Source organism: Mixophyes fleayi, chromosome 9 (assembly GCF_038048845.1).
Source record: "Mixophyes fleayi isolate aMixFle1 chromosome 9, aMixFle1.hap1, whole genome shotgun sequence".
Classification (NCBI taxonomy): domain Eukaryota; kingdom Metazoa; phylum Chordata; class Amphibia; order Anura; family Limnodynastidae; genus Mixophyes; species Mixophyes fleayi.
This window is the reverse complement of record NC_134410.1, coordinates 125,485,915-125,505,719: the sequence shown is the minus strand read 5'-3', so window position 1 is coordinate 125,505,719 and position 19,805 is coordinate 125,485,915. Positions and strand designations below refer to the sequence as shown.

The 19,805-nt window shown below is 46.2% G+C and overlaps 2 protein-coding genes across 2 annotated transcripts in view; one reads left to right on the top strand and one right to left on the bottom strand.

Moving 5' to 3' along the window:
• The first annotated feature begins 7,380 nt into the window (after positions 1–7,380).
• LOC142101256 (caM kinase-like vesicle-associated protein) overlaps positions 7,381–19,805 on the top strand; it is a 61,340-nt gene continuing 48,915 nt past the window's right edge. The window contains exon 1 of the mRNA XM_075185590.1: positions 7,381–7,668. The gene's annotated coding sequence lies outside the window, so the exon portion shown is untranslated. The remainder of the gene's footprint in view (positions 7,669–19,805) is intronic.
• The window catches only part of LOC142101255 (metabotropic glutamate receptor 6-like), a 94,352-nt gene continuing 90,495 nt past the window's right edge, over positions 15,949–19,805 (bottom strand). The window contains exon 10 of the mRNA XM_075185589.1: positions 15,949–17,519. Coding sequence (XP_075041690.1) covers positions 17,505–17,519 — 15 coding nt within the window. The 3' untranslated portion in view covers positions 15,949–17,504. The remainder of the gene's footprint in view (positions 17,520–19,805) is intronic.

The window sequence follows — 19,805 nt, the reverse complement described above, 5'->3', positions numbered from 1 at the left end:
TTTTGCTTTGTGTTATTAATCCCCGGAGAACGTGGAGATCGGTCTGTTCCATCGATCAGACGGTGTTAGAGCCGCGTAGTGACATCGTTCTGTCACCGCGGGACAAAGCGATACCGCCGTCCTGTCACAACCACAGAGTTATAAAAACAGCAAATTCCACATAAAGATTTATTTCATTTCTGAATGTGACAGTAATAGTCCTTTAAAGACCATAAGACTTGTATGTTGTTTTCCATTCGTGGCCGACACTTATTTAATTCACAAAACGATACAGACTTTATAGAGAATTCCCAGGAATCTTCCACCTAAACCCCAGTTTAATGCGATGGTTTAGACGCATCCCGCAGCCTTCACTATGTACAATTGTTTCTCTTTTCTTCTTCCTCCTTTTGTTTTCTACCAAGGCCTTTACAATGATCCAGGCACTTGACTATTGTCATTGACCTTGGATATGACACGGCTCAGCTCTGTATGTGGGATACAATTGTAACTATGGAGTGGTTTTGTGTTGTGTTCCCGGCAACAAGAACAACTGCTCAGATGATATGAAATTGGTTACAAAATAAGCAGCCGCCAGCGAGAAAGATAATATGATTTATTTTGCAAAAGTTGCAGAAGGGTCTGTGAGCGAAGGGAGAAATGTAAGTGGATGAACCCATCACCCTATTAATATTGTCCTTACAAATTCAACTTCCAAACCTTGTTCAGGTGCTGTCAGGACAGGATCAAAGGAAGCGCTCCCGGAGGTTTAAAATGTAAAATCGGCAGGCTTAGGTCACTGGCTCTGCGGCTGATGTAGAACTACAAGTCCCAGCACATTGTTGGGGCTTATAATTTGCATGGCAGCAGCGGGTCTCTAGTTCTTTATACCTGCTTTATAGGGCGGATGGCGTGCTGGGTCTTGTAGTTCCACGGTAACCAAACGCTGAGCCTAAGAATGCTGCTTTATGTGGTTATGTAACGTGCCCAGATGGGCACTACCAGCTGCTGCCGGGCTGGGGTTTGTGTTTTTGGAGGATCAGGGTGCAGGGTACACCCAGAGGGTGATGCCGGGGGCGTCCACAGCACACTCAGTCATGTTTTGGGGCGGCTGAGAAGGTAACCCAGTTAGCAGGGGGCGGAGGCTGCATTCTAGCCTGGCAGGGGAAGGGTTAACGATCTGCCTGAGCTGCGAGGATTTGAGTTTAAATCTGTGGGTTAAACAGGCTGAGAGCTCATGTAATCCAATGATGGAGGGGGGGGGGGTGGGTGCTGGGTCTGACCAGCTCCCAGCGTGATGTCTTCTTCCTGCACACACCTGACCATGACCTCAGCACACCCCAGCACTGCCCTCTGCACCCCCAGTTTATTGGGGAGTCTGCTGTCATCAGCGGCTTCATCAAATTCCCAAGGACAAGCTCAGTGACAGGTGCTGGAGTTGGGGGGAGAGGGGGGGGTAGTTGCCATGGTAACACCTAACCATTCTGCATCTCCAGCATCACTTAACCCCTCCCCTGCCAGACATCAATGGAGCAGCTCCGAACCCAAACACTGCTCCTGCTCCCTGGTACCCTTCCCCTGCCAGAGCTCTGCGGGCTGTCCCTGAGGGCCAGCCCCGTGCCATAGAGATTAACCCTTCATCTGCAGGAGCTCTGCATGATGACCGTAGACAGATCTGCATTAGACGTATCTGTCGGGCTTCATTGCTGCCAATACTATATGCAGAGCCCAGTAACCCTTCAGCTGCCAGAGACTGGTCAACAGTATTTGAACTTTTATTTGACAACTACAACACATCATTTAACCCCAAGTCCTGCACTAGACCGATATAGCTTCAAATAACCCCTCGCCCTGGATTTACCCCACACAGAGCCCAAAGCAGCATCATTTAACCCTATCAAGCAAAGTCGCTGGACATTGTCACTTATTAACACTTTAGCATTTGCCCAAATCAGAATCAACCCCTTAACCCCTCTCCTGCCAGAACCTAGCACTACGCCCCTTAACCCCTCCCCTGCCAGAACCTAGCACTGCGCCCCTTAACCCCTCTCCTGCCAGAACCTAGCACTGTGCCCCTTAACCCCTCTCCTGCCAGAACCTAGCACTGCGCCCCTTAACCCCTCCCCTGCCAGAACATAGCACTGTGCCCCTTAACCCCTCTCCTGCCAGAAACTAGCACTGCTCCCCTTAACCCCTCTCCTGCCAGAACCTAGCACTGCGCCCCTTAACCCCTCCCCTGCCAGAACCTAGGGCTGCGCCCCTTAACCCCTCTCCTGCCAGAACCTAGCACTGTGCCCCTTAACCCCTCTCCTGCCAGAACCTAGCACTACGCCCCTTAACCCCTCTCCTGCCAGAACCTAGCACTCTGCCTCTTAACCCCTCTCCTGCCAGAACCTGGCACTGCTCCCCTTAACCCCTCTCCTGCCAGAACCTAGCACTGCGCCCCTTAACCCCTCCCCTGCCAGAACCTAGGGCTGCGCCCCTTAACCCCTCTCCTGCCAGAACCTAGCGCTGCGCCCCTTAACCCCTCTCCTGCCAGAACCTAGCACTGTGCCCCTTAACCCCTCCCCTGCCAGAACCTAGCACTGCGCCCCTTAATCCCTCTCCTGCCAGAACCTAGCACTGCGTTCCTTAACCCCTCTCCTGCCAGAACCTAGCACTCTGCCTCTTAACCCCTCTCCTGCCAGAACCTGGCACTGCTCCCCTTAACCCCTCTCCTGCCAGAACCTAGCACTGCGCCCCTTAACCCCTCCCCTGCCAGAACCTAGGGCTGCGCCCCTTAACCCCTCTCCTGCCAGAACCTAGCGCTGCGCCCCTTAACCCCTCTCCTGCCAGAACCTAGCACTACGCCCCTTAACCCCTCTCCTGCCAGAACCTAGCACTCTGCCTCTTAACCCCTCTCCTGCCAGAACCTGGCACTGCTCCCCTTAACCCCTCTCCTGCCAGAACCTAGCACTGCGCCCCTTAACCCCTCTCCTGCCAGAACCTAGGGCTGCGCCCCTTAACCCCTCTCCTGCCAGAACCTAGCGCTGCGCCCCTTAACCCCTCTCCTGCCAGAACCTAGCACTGTGCCCCTTAACCCCTCCCCTGCCAGAACCTAGCACTGCGCCCCTTAACCCCTCTCCTGCCAGAACCTAGCACTGCGTTCCTTAACCCCTCTCCTGCCAGAACCTAGCGCTGCGTTCCTTAACCCCTCTCCTGCCAGAACCTAGCACTGTGCCCCTTAACCCCTCTCCTGCCAGAACCTAGCACTGCGTTCCTTAACCCCTCTCCTGCCAGAACCTAGCACTGTGCCCCTTAACCCCTCTCCTGCCAGAACCTAGCACTGCGCCCCTTAACCCCTCTCCTGCCAGAACCTAGGGCTGCGCCCCTTAACCCCTCTCCTGCCAGAACCCAGAACCTAGCGCTGCACCCCTTAACCCCTCTCCTGCCAGAACCTAGCACTGCGCCCCTTAACCCCTCTCCTGCCAGAACCTAGCACTGCGCCCCTTAACCCCTCTCCTGCCAGAACCTAGCACTGTGCCCCTTAACCCCTCTCCTGCCAGAACCTAGGGCTGCGCCCCTTAACCCCTCTCCTGCCAGAACCTAGCGCTGCACCCCTTAACCCCTCTCCTGCCAGAACCTAGCGCTGCGCCTCTTAACCCCTCTCCTGGCAGAACCTAGCGCTGCACCCCTTAACCCCTCTCCTGCCAGAACCTAGCGCTGCACCCCTTAACCCCTCTCCTGCCAGAACCTAGCGCTGCACCCCTTAACCCCTCTCCTGCCAGAACCTAGCGCTGCGCCCCTTAACCTCTCTCCTGCCAGAACCTAGTGCTGCGCCCCTTAACCCCTCTCCTGCCAGAACCTAGCGCTGAGCCCCATAACCCCTCTCCTGCCAGAACCTAGCGCTGCGCCCCTTAACCCCTCTCCTGCCAGAACCTAGCGATGCGCCCCTTAACCCCTCTCCTGCCAGAACCTCGCACTGCGCCCCTTAACCCCTCTCCTGCCAGAACCTAGCACTGCGCCCCTTAACCCCTCTCCTGCCAGAACCTAGCGATGCACCTCTTAACCCCTCCCCTGCCAGAACCTAGCACTGCGCCCCTTAACCCCTCTCCTGCCAGAACCTAGCACTGTGCCCCTTAACCCCCTTCATGCCAGAACCTAGCACTGCGCCCCTTAACCCCTCTCATGCCAGAACCTAGCACTGCGCCCCTTAACCCCTCTCATGCCAGAACCTAGCACTGCGCCCCTTAACCCCTCTCATGCCAGAACCTAGCACTGCGCCCCTTAACACCTCTCCTGCCAGAACCTAGCACTGCGCCCCTTAACCCCTCTCCTGCCAGAACCTAGCACTGTGCCCCTTAACCCCTCCCCTGCCAGAACCTAGCACTGCGCCCCTTAACCCCTCTCCTGCCAGAACCTAGCACTGCGCCCCTTAACCCCTCTCCTGCCAGAACCTAGCACTGCGCCCCTTAACCCCTCTCCTGCCAGAACCTAGGGCTGCGCCCCTTAACCCCTCTCCTGCCAGAACCTAGGGCTGCGCCCCTTAACCCCTCTCCTGCCAGAACCCAGAACCTAGCGCTGCACCCCTTAACCCCTCTCCTGCCAGAACCTAGCACTGCGCCCCTTAACCCCTCCCCTGCCAGAACCTAGCACTGCGCCCCTTAACCCCTCTCCTGCCAGAACTGCACCCCTTAACCCCTTTCCTGCCAGAACCTAGCACTGCGCCCCTTAACCCCTCTCCTGCCAGAACCTAGCACTGCGCCCCTTAACCCCTCTCCTGCCAGAACTGCACCCCTTAACCCCTTTCCTGCCAGAACCTAGCACTGCGCCCCTTAACCCCTCTCATGCCAGAACCTAGCACTACGCCCCTTAACCCCTTTCATGCCAGAACCTAGCACAATGCCCCTTAACCCCTCTCCTGCCAGAACCTAACACTGCGCCCCTTAACCCTTCTCCTGCCAGAACCTAGAACTGCGCCCCTTAACCCCTCTCCTGCCAGAACCTAGCACTGCGCCCCTTAACCCCTCCCCTGCCAGAACCTAGCACATCACCCCTTAACCCCTCTCCTGCCAGAACCTAACACTGCGCCCCTTAACCCCTCTCCTGCCAGAACCTAGAACTGCGCCCCTTAACCCCTCCCCTGCCAGAACCTAGCACATCACCCCTTAACCCCTCTCCTGCCAGAACCTAACACTGCGCCCCTTAACCCCTCCCCTGCCAGAACCTAGCACTGCGCCCCTTAACCCCTCTCCTGCCAGAACCTAGCACTGCGCCCCTTAACCCCTCTCCTGCTGGAACCTAGCGCTGCGCCCCTTAACCCCTCTCCTGCCAGAACCTAACACTGCGCCCCTTAACCCCTCTCCTGCCAGAACCTAGAACTGCGCCCCTTAACCCCTCTCCTGCCAGATCCTAGCACATCACCCCTTAACCCCTCTCCTGCCAGATCCTAGCACTGCGCCCCTTAACCCCTCTCCTGCCAGAACCTAGCACTGCGCCCCTTAACCCCTCTCCTGCTGGAACCTAGCACTGCGCCCCTTAACCCCTCTCATGCCAGAACCTAGCACTGCGCCCCTTAACACCTCTCCTGCCAGAACCTAGCACTGCGCCCCTTAACCCCTCTCCTGCCAGAACCTAGCACTGTGCCCCTTAACCCCTCCCCTGCCAGAACCTAGCACTGCGCCCCTTAACCCCTCTCCTGCCAGAACCTAGCACTGCGCCCCTTAACCCCTCTCCTGCCAGAACCTAGCACTGCGCCCCTTAACCCCTCTCCTGCCAGAACCTAGGGCTGCGCCCCTTAACCCCTCTCCTGCCAGAACCTAGGGCTGCGCCCCTTAACCCCTCTCCTGCCAGAACCCAGAACCTAGCGCTGCACCCCTTAACCCCTCTCCTGCCAGAACCTAGCACTGCGCCCCTTAACCCCTCCCCTGCCAGAACCTAGCACTGCGCCCCTTAACCCCTCTCCTGCCAGAACTGCACCCCTTAACCCCTTTCCTGCCAGAACCTAGCACTGCGCCCCTTAACCCCTCTCCTGCCAGAACCTAGCACTGCGCCCCTTAACCCCTCTCCTGCCAGAACTGCACCCCTTAACCCCTTTCCTGCCAGAACCTAGCACTGCGCCCCTTAACCCCTCTCATGCCAGAACCTAGCACTACGCCCCTTAACCCCTTTCATGCCAGAACCTAGCACAATGCCCCTTAACCCCTCTCCTGCCAGAACCTAACACTGCGCCCCTTAACCCTTCTCCTGCCAGAACCTAGAACTGCGCCCCTTAACCCCTCTCCTGCCAGAACCTAGCACTGCGCCCCTTAACCCCTCCCCTGCCAGAACCTAGCACATCACCCCTTAACCCCTCTCCTGCCAGAACCTAACACTGCGCCCCTTAACCCCTCTCCTGCCAGAACCTAGAACTGCGCCCCTTAACCCCTCCCCTGCCAGAACCTAGCACATCACCCCTTAACCCCTCTCCTGCCAGAACCTAACACTGCGCCCCTTAACCCCTCCCCTGCCAGAACCTAGCACTGCGCCCCTTAACCCCTCTCCTGCCAGAACCTAGCACTGCGCCCCTTAACCCCTCTCCTGCTGGAACCTAGCGCTGCGCCCCTTAACCCCTCTCCTGCCAGAACCTAACACTGCGCCCCTTAACCCCTCTCCTGCCAGAACCTAGAACTGCGCCCCTTAACCCCTCTCCTGCCAGATCCTAGCACATCACCCCTTAACCCCTCTCCTGCCAGATCCTAGCACTGCGCCCCTTAACCCCTCTCCTGCCAGAACCTAGCACTGCGCCCCTTAACCCCTCTCCTGCTGGAACCTAGCACATCACCCCTTAACCCCTCTCCTGCCAGAACCTAGCATTGCTCCCCTTAACCCCTCTCCTGCCAGAACCTAGCACTGCGCCCCTTAACCCCTCTCCTACCAGAACCTAGCACATCGCCCCTTAACCCCTCTCCTGCCAGAACCTAGCATTGCTCTCCTTAACCCCTCTCCTGCCAGAACCTAGCACATCACCCCTTAACCCCTCTCCTGCCAGAACCTAGCATTGCTCCCCTTAACCCCTCTCCTGCCAGAACCTAGCACTGCACCCCTTAACCCCTCTCCTGCCAGAACCTAGAACTGCGCCCCTTAACCCCTCTCCTGCCAGAACCTAGCACATCGCCCCTTAACCCCTCTCCTGCCAGACCCATATACATCATCACCTATCTTGGACAATGCTCGTCCTTCTTCCTATTCGTATATTAACCTTTTACCTGCCAGAGAAGTGCCACACGTGCTGCATCTCCATTCTCAGTGTCACCGTGGGCACCGTCCTGCACAGCATCACTTAGCCTCTGCCCTGTCCCTGTGCCCTAGAGAGCATAGCTGAGAGACGGGGCTCTGTGCTGCCGCGCTGTGGGGAGATGTAGGTACTGCACTCTCTCTGTAGGGGGCAGCCTCCCGTGGATTAGAGCTGAGTACACGCATTCTCTTACTCTCCTCCCTCCTGTCTCCTCACCTCCCTCTCTCTCCCATTCAGTGCACTCTGTCTCACTCTTGTGCACTTTTCTGCCTCACCTGGATCCTTCTGCTCTTCCTGTCTGGGCTAAGATGCTGCTGTGCTGCCCCCTGCTCTGACACCTGTGCCCTCCCTGCCCAGTGTCCTCACCTGGTCCCAGCCTCCACACTCTCTCTGCCACCAGGCTGGCATCTTCACCTGCCAGGACCCGGGCTCAGGTAGGTCAGACTTATACTTCTCTGTCTTAGGAGAAATGTCTTTAAGTCTCCCCTCTGGGGGATGCTCTGCAGGTCCTGTGACTTTCTGCTCTTATCCAGTAACAAGTCCTCAGCGCTGGGGCTGGGTCGGTGGATGCAACGCAGGAAAATGTTATACAAGAGCTTGATCATGGTCCACACTGGTTACATAATGTTCTACAGGTTCTGGATCTACACGGGTTATAGAATGCTCTGCAGGTTAGATAATGCTCTGCAGGGTCTGGTGCCAGACAGGTTATATCATGTTCTGTAGGTTATAGCTCCACACGGACTAGAAAAAAAGCTCTGCAGGTTGTGGCTTCGCACGGACTAGATAATGTTCTGCATTTTGTAGAACCACACAGACAGGTTAGATAATGCTCTGCAGGTTGTTCATTCACATGGGTTGGATAATGCTCTGCAGGTTGTAGATCCACATGGGTTGGATAATGCTCTGCAGGTTGTAGATCCACATGGGTTAGATAATGCTCTGCAGGTTGTAGATCCACATGGGTAGATGATGCTCTGCAGGTTGTAGATCCACATGGGTTAGATAATGCTCTGCAGGTTGTAGATTCACATGGGTAAATAATGCTCTGCAAATTGTAGATCCACATGGTTTGGATAATGCTCTGCCGGTTGTAGATCCACATCGCTAAATAATGCTCTGCAAATTGTAGATCTACATGGGCTAGATAATGCTCTGCAGGTTGTAGATCCACATGGGTTAGATAATGCTCTGCAGGTTGTAGATCCACATGGGTAGATGATGCTCTGCAGGTTGTAGATCCACATGGGTAGATGATGCTCTGCAGGTTGTAGATCCACATGGGTTAGATAATGCTCTGCAGGTTGTAGATTCACATGGGTAAATAATGCTCTGCAAATTGTAGATCCACATGGTTTGGATAATGCTCTGCAGGTTGTAGATCCACATCGCTAAATAATGCTCTGCAAATTGTAGATCTACATGGGCTAGATAATGCTCTGCAGGTTGTAGATCCACATGGGTTAGATAATGCTCTGCAGGTTGTAGATCCACATGGGTAGATGATGCTCTGCAGGTTGTAGATCCACATGGGTTAGATAATGCTCTGCAGGTTGTAGATCCACATGGGTAAATAATGCTCTGCAAATTGTAGATCCACATGGTTTGGATAATGCTCTGCAGGTTGTAGATCTACATGGGTTAGATAATGCTCTGCAGGTTGTAGATCCACATGGGTAAATAATGCTCTGCAAATTGTAGATCTACATGGGTAAGATAATGCTCTGCAGGTTGTAGATCCACATGGGTAGATGATGCTCTGCAGGTTGTAGATTCACATGGGTAGATAATGCTCTGCAAATTGTAGATCTACATGGGTTAGATAATGCTCTTCAGATTGTAGATCTACATGGGTTAGATAATGCTCTGCAGATTGTAGATCTACATGGGTTAGATAATGCTCTGCAGGTTGTAGATCTACATGGGTTAGATAATGCTCTGCAGATTGTAGATCTATATGGGTTAGATAATTCTCTGCAGGTTGTAGACCCATATGGGTAGATAATGCTCTGCAGACAGGTTGCAGATCCACAGGGCTAGGTTTTGCGCTGCAGATTCTGGCTCTACACGGGTTAGATCATGTTCTGCAGGTTCTGGACCACACTGCTAGATAATGCTCTGCAGGTTGTAGATACAGAATCCTTATATATAAAGGCCAGATAATGCTTTACTGAATCTTTATATAATAGTTAGGCTGGATAATGTTACAGGACCCTCATGTTGAAAGCTCACACCCCATGTTCTGTGTACAGTCCTAATTCATGCTCTACATGTACCTAAGTGTTTTGTTGAAATTTCATAGAGTGTAATACCTGTGCTAGGCTGTAGGTGGCACCTTACCCTCAGCCAATGGATGAAAGTAAGTACAGAACAATACACAGTACCAGCTAGAGTCTCTGTAATGTGATTGTATCAGATCAATTCCACATAAAAGGTTTATGCAGAAACTTGTGATTGATTACAAATAAATGATGCATCCTCTCCCAAGACAGAGCAATGTGATGAGTGAAAAGAAAGTCTGACAGTTATTAGGGGATATTAAGAAAAGTGTTTATTAAGTCCATTGCAGACCACCCAGAACAGGACATACATGTGCAGAAAAAATGTCTTTAGAGTAAAATCGTTCTATGCAGTTTTGTCTTTTGCATCATATTTTCTATTCGTCCTGTAACATTTCAACTGGATCTAAGGAGTAAGTGATTGTAAATGTTGACATCAAAGGCTGCAGGGACATTTCTGCAATATTTACACTGTATATACAGTGGAGACACAATTTGGAGATTTTTGTCTATCTGCACCTTATCTAAGATTTGTCTGACAATTTACATTTTGTGACAATTTTAAACAACAATTATCTTTTGTCTTTCTTTTTTTCTTTAATCCAATAACACTTTTATAAGTACTGAAATATCTACAAATTGGCAGATTACACTTAGACGCTGTCATCTATACAATTAAGTCCATGACACATCCTAAGTCAGAGGCTCAGTGAATCAATAGACTACCTAGCAGCTGAGTATTACACGTGACACCTAACCTTAAGAATACAGTCATGAGGAAAAAAAAAAATTCAATGTTGTATAATTGTAAAGACAGAGCGTTGTCCTATAATCCGCGTTACAGAAATAAAATGTTAATTAGTGTTTTCTGCGTCTCGCACCTAATTGTACCTCCGCGAGGGCTGTTCACAGCAGTCTGGTTTTACTTGGCGATATTTCTTTGTCTATTCGCTCAATTAACCTGACTCGGACGACCTGTGTCATAGACACCAATATTAGCTAATTAGTGATGCTACAGCTCCCTGTTATAACTGCTATGTGTAGCATAGAGCAATGTGACAGGCCATTAAGACTGCGGGAGAAAAACTACGCTGGTAACTGCTTCAGCTCAAATGGTAAAACACAAAATAAGTGATTCACTCCGTTCCTTCCTTAGAGCGACAATTAGACAGAAATATGAAATATGCACAATTTTGAGAGCACTGTTCCATCGTTAACTGTTCATTATCAGATCATTATGTTGCGTTCAGTACTAGACAGTTCCCGATGGCATCCAATGCAAAATTCTCTACTCCCAAACTTCACACTCTGTTACCCCATGCAGTCCCTGTATTGAGTTCATTTATTGGTGTTTAAAACACTTCTCCCGTCTATTAGTTAATTCGGTCCAGGTAATTCGGTGTCAGACAGGTCTATTTAGAACAACAACATTTTCTAAGCAGGAGAATGTGACATTGTAAAGTGATGATATCTGCATGGAAGTGAGTGGGAAACACTGTTTCCCTGTCGGGTACCAGCGATTCTGTTGTCTGTGAGCTGCGAGTGGTGTACTGACGGAGGAATCGCTAGGGGGCGGTAGCAGGGGCTGGCTGGCAAATTTTAGCCTGGGGGGCAAGACTCGACTCAGCAGCCTATTAGGGACATTGTAAAGGGAAAAAAACAGATGGTCGCTGCCCCCCCCCCCCCCCCCCCCCAGCCCAGCCTGATCATGGGTAAGACTGTTTCCCATTCACTTTCATGTTACGCAGGCTGCCTGTTTCATGGCCTTAGAATGACTGAGTTGTATTTTGCCCTGGCTGCGATGGGGGGTTGAGGGGTAGGCGTGACATTTGGGAACATACCGTTTTTTGTGTTGCACGGGGTTATGGTGTAAGTTCAGCAGAGCCGCCTGTTCTGCAAGAAATGATCAGAGCAGCTTCAGACCAACAAAGGCTGAGACTGTAGAACTGATATGAATCATTATATACTGCCTCTATATCACAGACAAAGGCTTGGATATGTGCATCTTACATCGAGCGTTAATATGTTTCCTTCATCTCTTTTGCCTTTAAGGGTTGAAGATTTGACGTGGCATTCTGTGTCTGACTGTTTTCAAATCAACCTACAATCCCCCTATAACTACAGTTTTTGGAAGATTAAATCACAGAAATAGTAACACAGCTGTTTATTAATAAAATAATCCAGTCCCCATAGGTGTGTCTGTGGACTGCGATTTTGCCCTAATTATCAAACTCCGAAATTAGGCAATGGCGTTACCCGTTATTACCTATGGGGAGAGGCAGGAGACAAATCTTCAGCTCCCTCCCCGGTGAGCTTCCTGCTCTCTTCGTCACAAATTCTGCCTGGCCATAGAAAGGCGTCAGTACAGTGATTGCTCCTATCGGAACCGCTGTCCCAGCTAATCAATTTTAATAAATTTCCACGTTAATTAATTTCTTATCATTGGCAAAAGAAATGGAAAATAACGTGAGCAATTTATGTTTGCTCCTAAATAGACCACCAGGTCCTCGGTCTTACGTGCGGACCGTTTCTATAATCTCAGCAGATCATTAAACAGATACATCTGTATCGTGGTGCAAATGAAGTCCAACTCACCGACTAAATGAGTAGATAAATCATTCAATCTTCCTTTTAAAATCTTTATCTTCCACTTAGCTAGTGAAACCTCAAGGCTCCCTCGCGGTGATGCAATTTCTCACCCATATCCCCAATTTTGACAATTCTCCAGGCAGTCGCTCCTGGCGAATTTAAAAATAAAATAAAATTGAGCATGGCTCGTGGCGCCTCTGAAGATAACGCTCCCACGCCGAGCCGCAGAGTCCTGTGGGATAGGACCGTTCAGGTTTCATTCGTTGGGGAGTGGAAGGGTCTTTCAAGAGAAGTTTGAATGGAGTTGCACTTTGTTTTTATTAAGTTGTCAAGTTTAGAGCTCCGCGGATGATTCTCACCTGCAGTCTCTTGGTGGTAAAATCTCCGTCGGATATAAAAGTATAACACCTGGCTACTTATGGGGCCGTCTACACTTGTCAGACATTCCTGCGTCTGTTGTAAAATAGATTGCGTCATGCAATTGCCCGTCTATCGTAGCTCGATGGGGTTAAATGTTACGGGATTGGTTTATGATAGAATCCCCTTGAAAATACTAAACACTCAAATGAGAAAACAGGATTATGGTAGGAAGCTGCAGCATATATCAGACAGACGCTATCCCGGAACCATTAACCAAATATTTGTAGATCATTTTTTTGTTACAGATTAAATACCTGCATGCCCCATAAAATATTATATTCTCCTCTCTACATTGGGGCTTTGAGACCAGAACATTCATACTGCAAAGCACATATGAGATTTTGAACGGCGGATCGACTTGACATAATGCTCTGTGGTTTTCTGATACACTAGATGGAGATATATTTTGATAGTGGAGAATCCCCTGCAGGCTTTCATAGGGAACCAGACGTTTGCAGATGCTACATTCTGTAAGGTCGTGTCAGATATTCCACCTTCCAGGTTTTTGTTTCAGAAGAGTTATAGCAACGGCTCTCAACAAAATATGTGCATTATCTGTGGGAAAAAATATGCATTCTGCTCTGAGAATGACCTTGATATTATTGCCGTAGAAGAATTGGATAATATTCTGCAGTTCTCTGATTCAGAGGTTGGATAATGATCTATAGATTATTGGTATAGAAGAATTAGATAACATTCTGCAGGTCCCTGATCTAGAGGTTGGATAATGATCTATAGATTATTGGTATAGAATTAGATAATACTCTGCAGGTTCCTGATCTAGAGGTTGGGTAATGATCTATAGATTATTGGTATAGAAGAACTAGATAATATTCTGTAGGTCCCTGATCTAGAGGTTGGATAATGATCTGTAGATTATTGGTATAGAAGAACTAGATAATATTCTGTAGGTCCCTGATCTAGAGGTTGGGTAATGATCTATAGATTATTGGTATAGAAGAACTAGATAATATTCTGTAGGTCCCTGATCTAGAGGTTGGATAATGATCTGTAGATTATTGGTATAGAAGAACTAGATAATATTCTGTAGGTCCCTGATCTAGAGGTTGGATAATGATCTATAGATTATTGGTATAGAAGAACTAGATAATATTCTGTAGGTCCCTGATCTAGAGGTTGGATAATGATCTGTAGATTATTGGTATAGAAGAACTAGATAATATTCTGTAGGTCCCTGATCTAGAGGTTGGATAATGATCTGTAGATTATTGGTATAGAAGAATTAGATAACATTCTGCAGGTCCCTGATCTAGAGGTTGGATAATGATCTATAGATTATTGGTATAGAAGAATTAGATAACATTCTGCAGGTCCCTGATCTAGAGGTTGGATAATGATCTTTACCTTAGAACAGAAACAGAGAATTTGACAGCAGAGAAGAATCTAGCAGTCCATGCATTCTGCCCTTTTGTGTGTGTGTTTGTTTATTTTTCTTTTATATATATTTTAGACTTAAGTCTTAACAATATCCATCTGTTTATCCCGTGTATTCTTTAATTTGTTACTGTTCGAATCTCCACTATAACTGCCGGGGTCTATCACCCATTTTGTACAAAAATCTTCCTCGCTATCCTCCTATATTTTAAAGAGCGAGTTCTCTTGTTCTAGAAGTCCTGAATCTATTGATACGTGTGATATATTGGGTTGTACCTCTGTTCCTTCACTCCTCGGAGATGGCTATGTTCGATCCTGATAAGTTCAGTTCTGCTGCCCGTGCCTCATTATATCACCTCTCTTGTGAGTGTTTCTGTCTTTTTTGTGATGAGGTCTCATAAAGTGGTGATATAAGCTCCATCTTCCTGCTACTAATGCACCTTCCTATATAAACAAGTGTTCTGCCGTCTACTTCCACTGATTCTGATTGTTCACCAGCATCATCAGACTCATCATAACTTCAAGGTACCGTTCCTCCACTGTTGTTAGTACATCGCCCCCTTCATTCTGTCTACTGCTTTCAGATTTGTTTGCCCCAAGTGCATTATTTTACATTCTGCTGTATTCAATTTAAGAATCTGCACTTTATTCAAGTCCTCTATTTTCTCAAAATAAAACTCACTGCCCATTTGTTCTACTCCACCTGCGGTGTCCACTCTCTTTGGGACACATTTATCAATGTTCGCATAAAGTGAAAAATAGTTTTCAATCCTTATCGCATTGATAAGGATTTAACTATTTCTCAAATTTATGAAGAACCCAACACAGAAACAGCAGTTCCGATAAACTGCTGTTTCTGTGATTAAAAAAATCACACTTACCACGTCCTCTTCGGAATGTGCTGTCTCCTGATCTCCTCCTCGTCCTCTTCGTTTTCCTTCGTACTGCAATTGCGCATGTGCAGTTGGATGAACTGGACATGCGCACAAACATCTCCGCTCTGTCTCTACAGAGCGGTGAGTGACCGGGAGGGATCATGTGATCCCTCCACACATGCGCTGTCCAGCTCTGCTCTTCGGAGCAGAGCTGACAGCACTGAAATTTTTCAATTATGATACTGTACGCGTGTACATTAACATGACAAGTTTCCAAAATAAAACAATTTTTCGGAACTTGGTGGATAGCGATAGGGAGCAATCACCATACTATTGAATGGTGACTGCTCCCAGAAACGAAGCAGGATGCAAAGCAGCAGATATCCACAATATCTGCTAGGATGCACCTTTCATAAATATGCGGCACACTCCAACTTGCGTTGGAGTTACGGAACGAGAGTGAAACTGTGCTAGCACCACTTCATAAATTGCTCCTTTGTATCATCTTCAAAAAGGCGTTCCTTCCCTTGCAGATCACAAATAATATAAGTAATCAATAATTTAAACCAAACAGGACCCCATACATCCCTCAGGATCTCCGATGGCTACCAGCCCTACCTCTGAGCTTACACCATTGGCTTCTACAACACTTAAGGGTTCATTTTAAGAAGCGCACGCGATGGGTCCCTCAGTACGCGTCAAGGTGCAAATCCCCTCTCCGCACAGAGGAGCAGTCTCCGAAAACTGAAAGTGCTGAACATGAGACGCACCGTAGGAAATGCGCCCACCCTTTCAGTACTACCCAAATTCTTTTACGAAGTCGTGCATGGCAAGTAAAGAACGTACGATAGTTTGGCTATTGTACCACTCTTAGTTTTTGTGTTTTGTTTTTTTTAGTAATATTCTTGGAAGTACAGCGTCTGGACCCATTGATTTATCTAGCTTTAAGTTTGAGACTTGCAGGAACAGCTCTTCTGTAGTAATTATAGTTGTCTACAGATCGATATATATCTTTTCCCTAAAACTGTAGGAGATCCCATTGGGTTTTCAGCAGTACACTAGCGTGCAAAAGTCGTGGGTCAAGGAAAATAATTGTTAACAAAAGACAAAATGGAGAGAAATCATGCAAATATTTATTCATAATAATGTTTCACATGATACTGTAACTAAAACATCAAGATTATTTATAATTTTATAGTATAACATCAATTTTAGATTAAATTTGACTTTCATTAATGTGTCCTCCTTTTACGCGTATCACTGCTTCACATACTTGGGGCATTCGAGACACCAACTTTTCTAAAGTTTCATCAGTTATTCCTTTCCAGGCCTCACTCAGACATTACAATAAGTATTAATATTTGTTGTAGCCATTACACAAAGTTTTCTAATTCATCCCAGAGTTTTCTGAGTGGGATTGAGCTCAGATGACTGAAGAGGCCACGTCATCATTTGTAGAACTTTCTGCTTTTCTTTACTCTTCAAATAATTCATACAAGAGTTTAGATGTGTGTTTAGGGTCGTAAATTTGTTGCATGATGAAACCCTTTCCAATATTCTGAGTTCCACTTGGTACACCGTGATGTACTATAATACTGTGGTATTGTTTTTTATCTGCACCCACTTTGTGGAATTCCCTCCCTCACACAGTAAGACTTTCCTCTAGTCTTCAAACCTTCAAGCGTTCTCTGAAAACTCATCTCTTCAGACTAGCTTATAATATTCCTCAACCACCATCTTAATCTCCCTAGGTTACCCTATTACCACCCTCTACACAGCTAACACAAGACAACAACCCTCTGACCAGCATTGCTGTGTGACTGATCCCACAGCCCACACAATACTTTTTACCTTTGCATTCTAGCTGGTCCAATATGCAATATGATGTAGCACATGCCCTTGTGTATTGAACTCCCATTGTCCCATAGACTGTAAGCTTGCGAACAGGGCCCTCTTACCTCTCTGTCTGTATGTATTACCCAGTATTGTTTTACTAATGTTTGTTCCCAATTGTAAAGCTCTACGGAATTTGTTGGCGCTATAGAAATAAATGTTGATGATGATGATCCATAGTTGATGTTATTTGAACTAAATCAACAACCTTTTTTCTACCCCAAATGATGACATGACCACCACGTTTAACTGTATGACTTACACAATTATCTAACACACGTTCTCCTACCACTCGTTGAACATACCGACGTCTTCTGGTTCCAAAAATTTGGACTTGACGGTCCAAAATACTTTTTACACTGATCCAGAGTCCATTACCGGTGTTCTTTGGCCCATCAAATGCGTTGTACATTATTTACAGACCTCAACAATGGTTTTCTGCAAGCTTTTTGACCATTTAGGCTTGCATTATGCAGACGTCTTATAACTGTATCGACTGATACTGGAGTTTGTCTAATTTTATTGAGTTCTTCTTTGAGTGCAGTTGCTGGGAGTCTTCGGTTTCACTTACTCATTACGATAATATATTTATCTTCCCTTTTTGATGTACACCTTGGTCATCCAGAACGTTCTATAGTCACGTTTGTACCCGTTTCTTTGTATCGAGCTAATGTCTACGTTACACTAGACCGTGGAATCTTTCATTTCTTAGCAATCTGACGATGAGTGTAGCCTTCTTCAGAAAGAGTTTGGCTGTCATCGCGCAATTCAAGTGACTATTCGCGTCTTTTCTTCGTTTTGAAAAAGTTACGGTTATTATTATTGAGTTAAACACTGTAAAAAAAAAAAGGAAATTAAAATAATGATATACAATATTCAATTAATAAAAAATATATTTTATATGAAAAATATAATTGAATAAAACTAATCAACACATGTACAAGATTTATCAATGACCAGCTCATCATGACGTATTTTAGCAATCAATAAACTCCTGGGACTGCGATGAAAATGGATAACACTTGTCTTTACAAATAATATGGTATGCTAAGTATAGAACATTTGAAGTAAATTCTGGATTCTAATCGTGATAATGATTTTAGGGAGCAATTAAAGTTAATATTCATTAAGATAATATAATATTTATATAATACTTCAATAGAAGTAAACAAAGACTTTTGCACGCTAGTGTAAATAAAGAATAAAAATATCTTTATCTTCTGAAATATATCCACAAGATTCAGTTCTTAAATGTACAATTCCTCAATTTGCTTTGTTGTTCCTCTCTCTAATGTATGTAAGGATTTTTTGTTAGCTTTTCAGTGTCTGTGTAATGTTTTCTTCTGTTTGCACTCTAGCAATGATTTACTGCTTCTTGTATATTAAATCACACTGCCCGATGGTCATAGACCCCAAGAGCTCTCCTACAGACACATTTCATAATACGTCTCCATTTGCGAGAGATTATCTGTAGATAATTGTCATAGAAGAATTAGATAATCTTCTGCAGGTCCCTTGTCTAGAGAGGTTGGGTAACGATCAGTAGAATATTGTTATAGAAGATTGTGATAATATTCTGCAGGTCCCTGATCTAAACAGGTTGGAGAATGATCTGTAGATGATTATTATAGTCAAATTAGATAATAGATTGAAGGTTCCATATCTAGAGACGTTGGATAATGATTTGGAGATTGTTATAGAAGTATTACACAATATTCTGCAGGTTTTGATCTAGAGATGTTTGATAATGATTTGAAGATTATGGCTATAATAACAATTACGTAATATTGTGCACGCCCGTTATCTAGAGATTGAATTATGAGCTGTAGATAATTGTTATATAAGATTCAGATAACTTTCTGCAGGTTCCTTGTTTAAAGAGGTTGGATAATGATCTGTATAATATTGCTATAGAACAATTAGATGATATTCTGCAAGACATGTATCTAGAGGTTGGATAATGATCTGTACATAATTGTTGTATAAGTATTAGATCATTTTCTGCTTGCACCTTATCTACAGAGATTGGATAATGATCAACAGATTTTTGCTATAGGACAATTAGATAATATTCAGCAGGCTTTGATCTAGACATGTTTGATAATGATTTGGCGATTGTTATTTTAATAGAACAATTAGAAAATATTCTACAGGTCCCTTATTTAGAGAGGTTGAATAAGGATCTATAGCTGATTGTTATACAATACTTAGATAATATTCTGCATGTCTCTTATCATCATCATCAATTTGTTTATATAGCGCCACTAATTCCTTATCTAGAGAAGATTGATAATGGTCTGTAGCTGATTGTTATACAATACTTAGATAATATTCGGGTACCTGATGTAGATAGATTGGGTGGGGTCCATTATTGGTGCAGTAAAGTTGGACATAGTTTGAGAACCTAGCATCAGAAATTGCAGCTTCTGATCTCCAGATTATTGTTGGAGATTGTGTTAGATGATACTCTGCTGGTTCTTGGTGCCGACACGTTGCAGTGTCTCTAATCTGCAATGTTCTAATTATAGATTGTGAGATCTTACACTGTATATTTCTAGACAAGGAATTGTGTTCATTTCGTGGCTGCAGAGACCGTCCTGTACACACTAATTGCTCCCCAGTGGCGGTAGGTAAATCATGACTGTAAAACCAAAGCTTCTTTCAACTAGAGCTGAAAACATTCAGCTAATTAGAGCAAGTGGGAATTGAGAAGTCACTGTAGTTTATATATGTTACTATATGCAGAGAAAGGACACATTTATTTTTTTTGCCCATTCACTATGAAGACATTTGGCTTTATAGATGTTGTAATGTGACTTTGATTTGCATTAGCCTTGTCACAAGATTGTTCTCTATTCTGGGGGTAATAATTAAACTATTATTGGTGGGGGGTGGGGGAGGGTTGCTTCATCCACGGTTTTGTATCATCAGGCAATGTTTCTATTTTTTTTACTGCCCATAGAGCCAAATAAAGCTCCTGTCCTGTATATAGTTGTATTCAAGACGCAGAGCAATGTGGGCCAAGAAAATTATGATATCTTCCTTATTATATAAATAAAAGCCTGCAAAGGGTTATACAGGCAGTCAAAAGTGCATTCGTTTTAAATTGTCCCTCTTTAA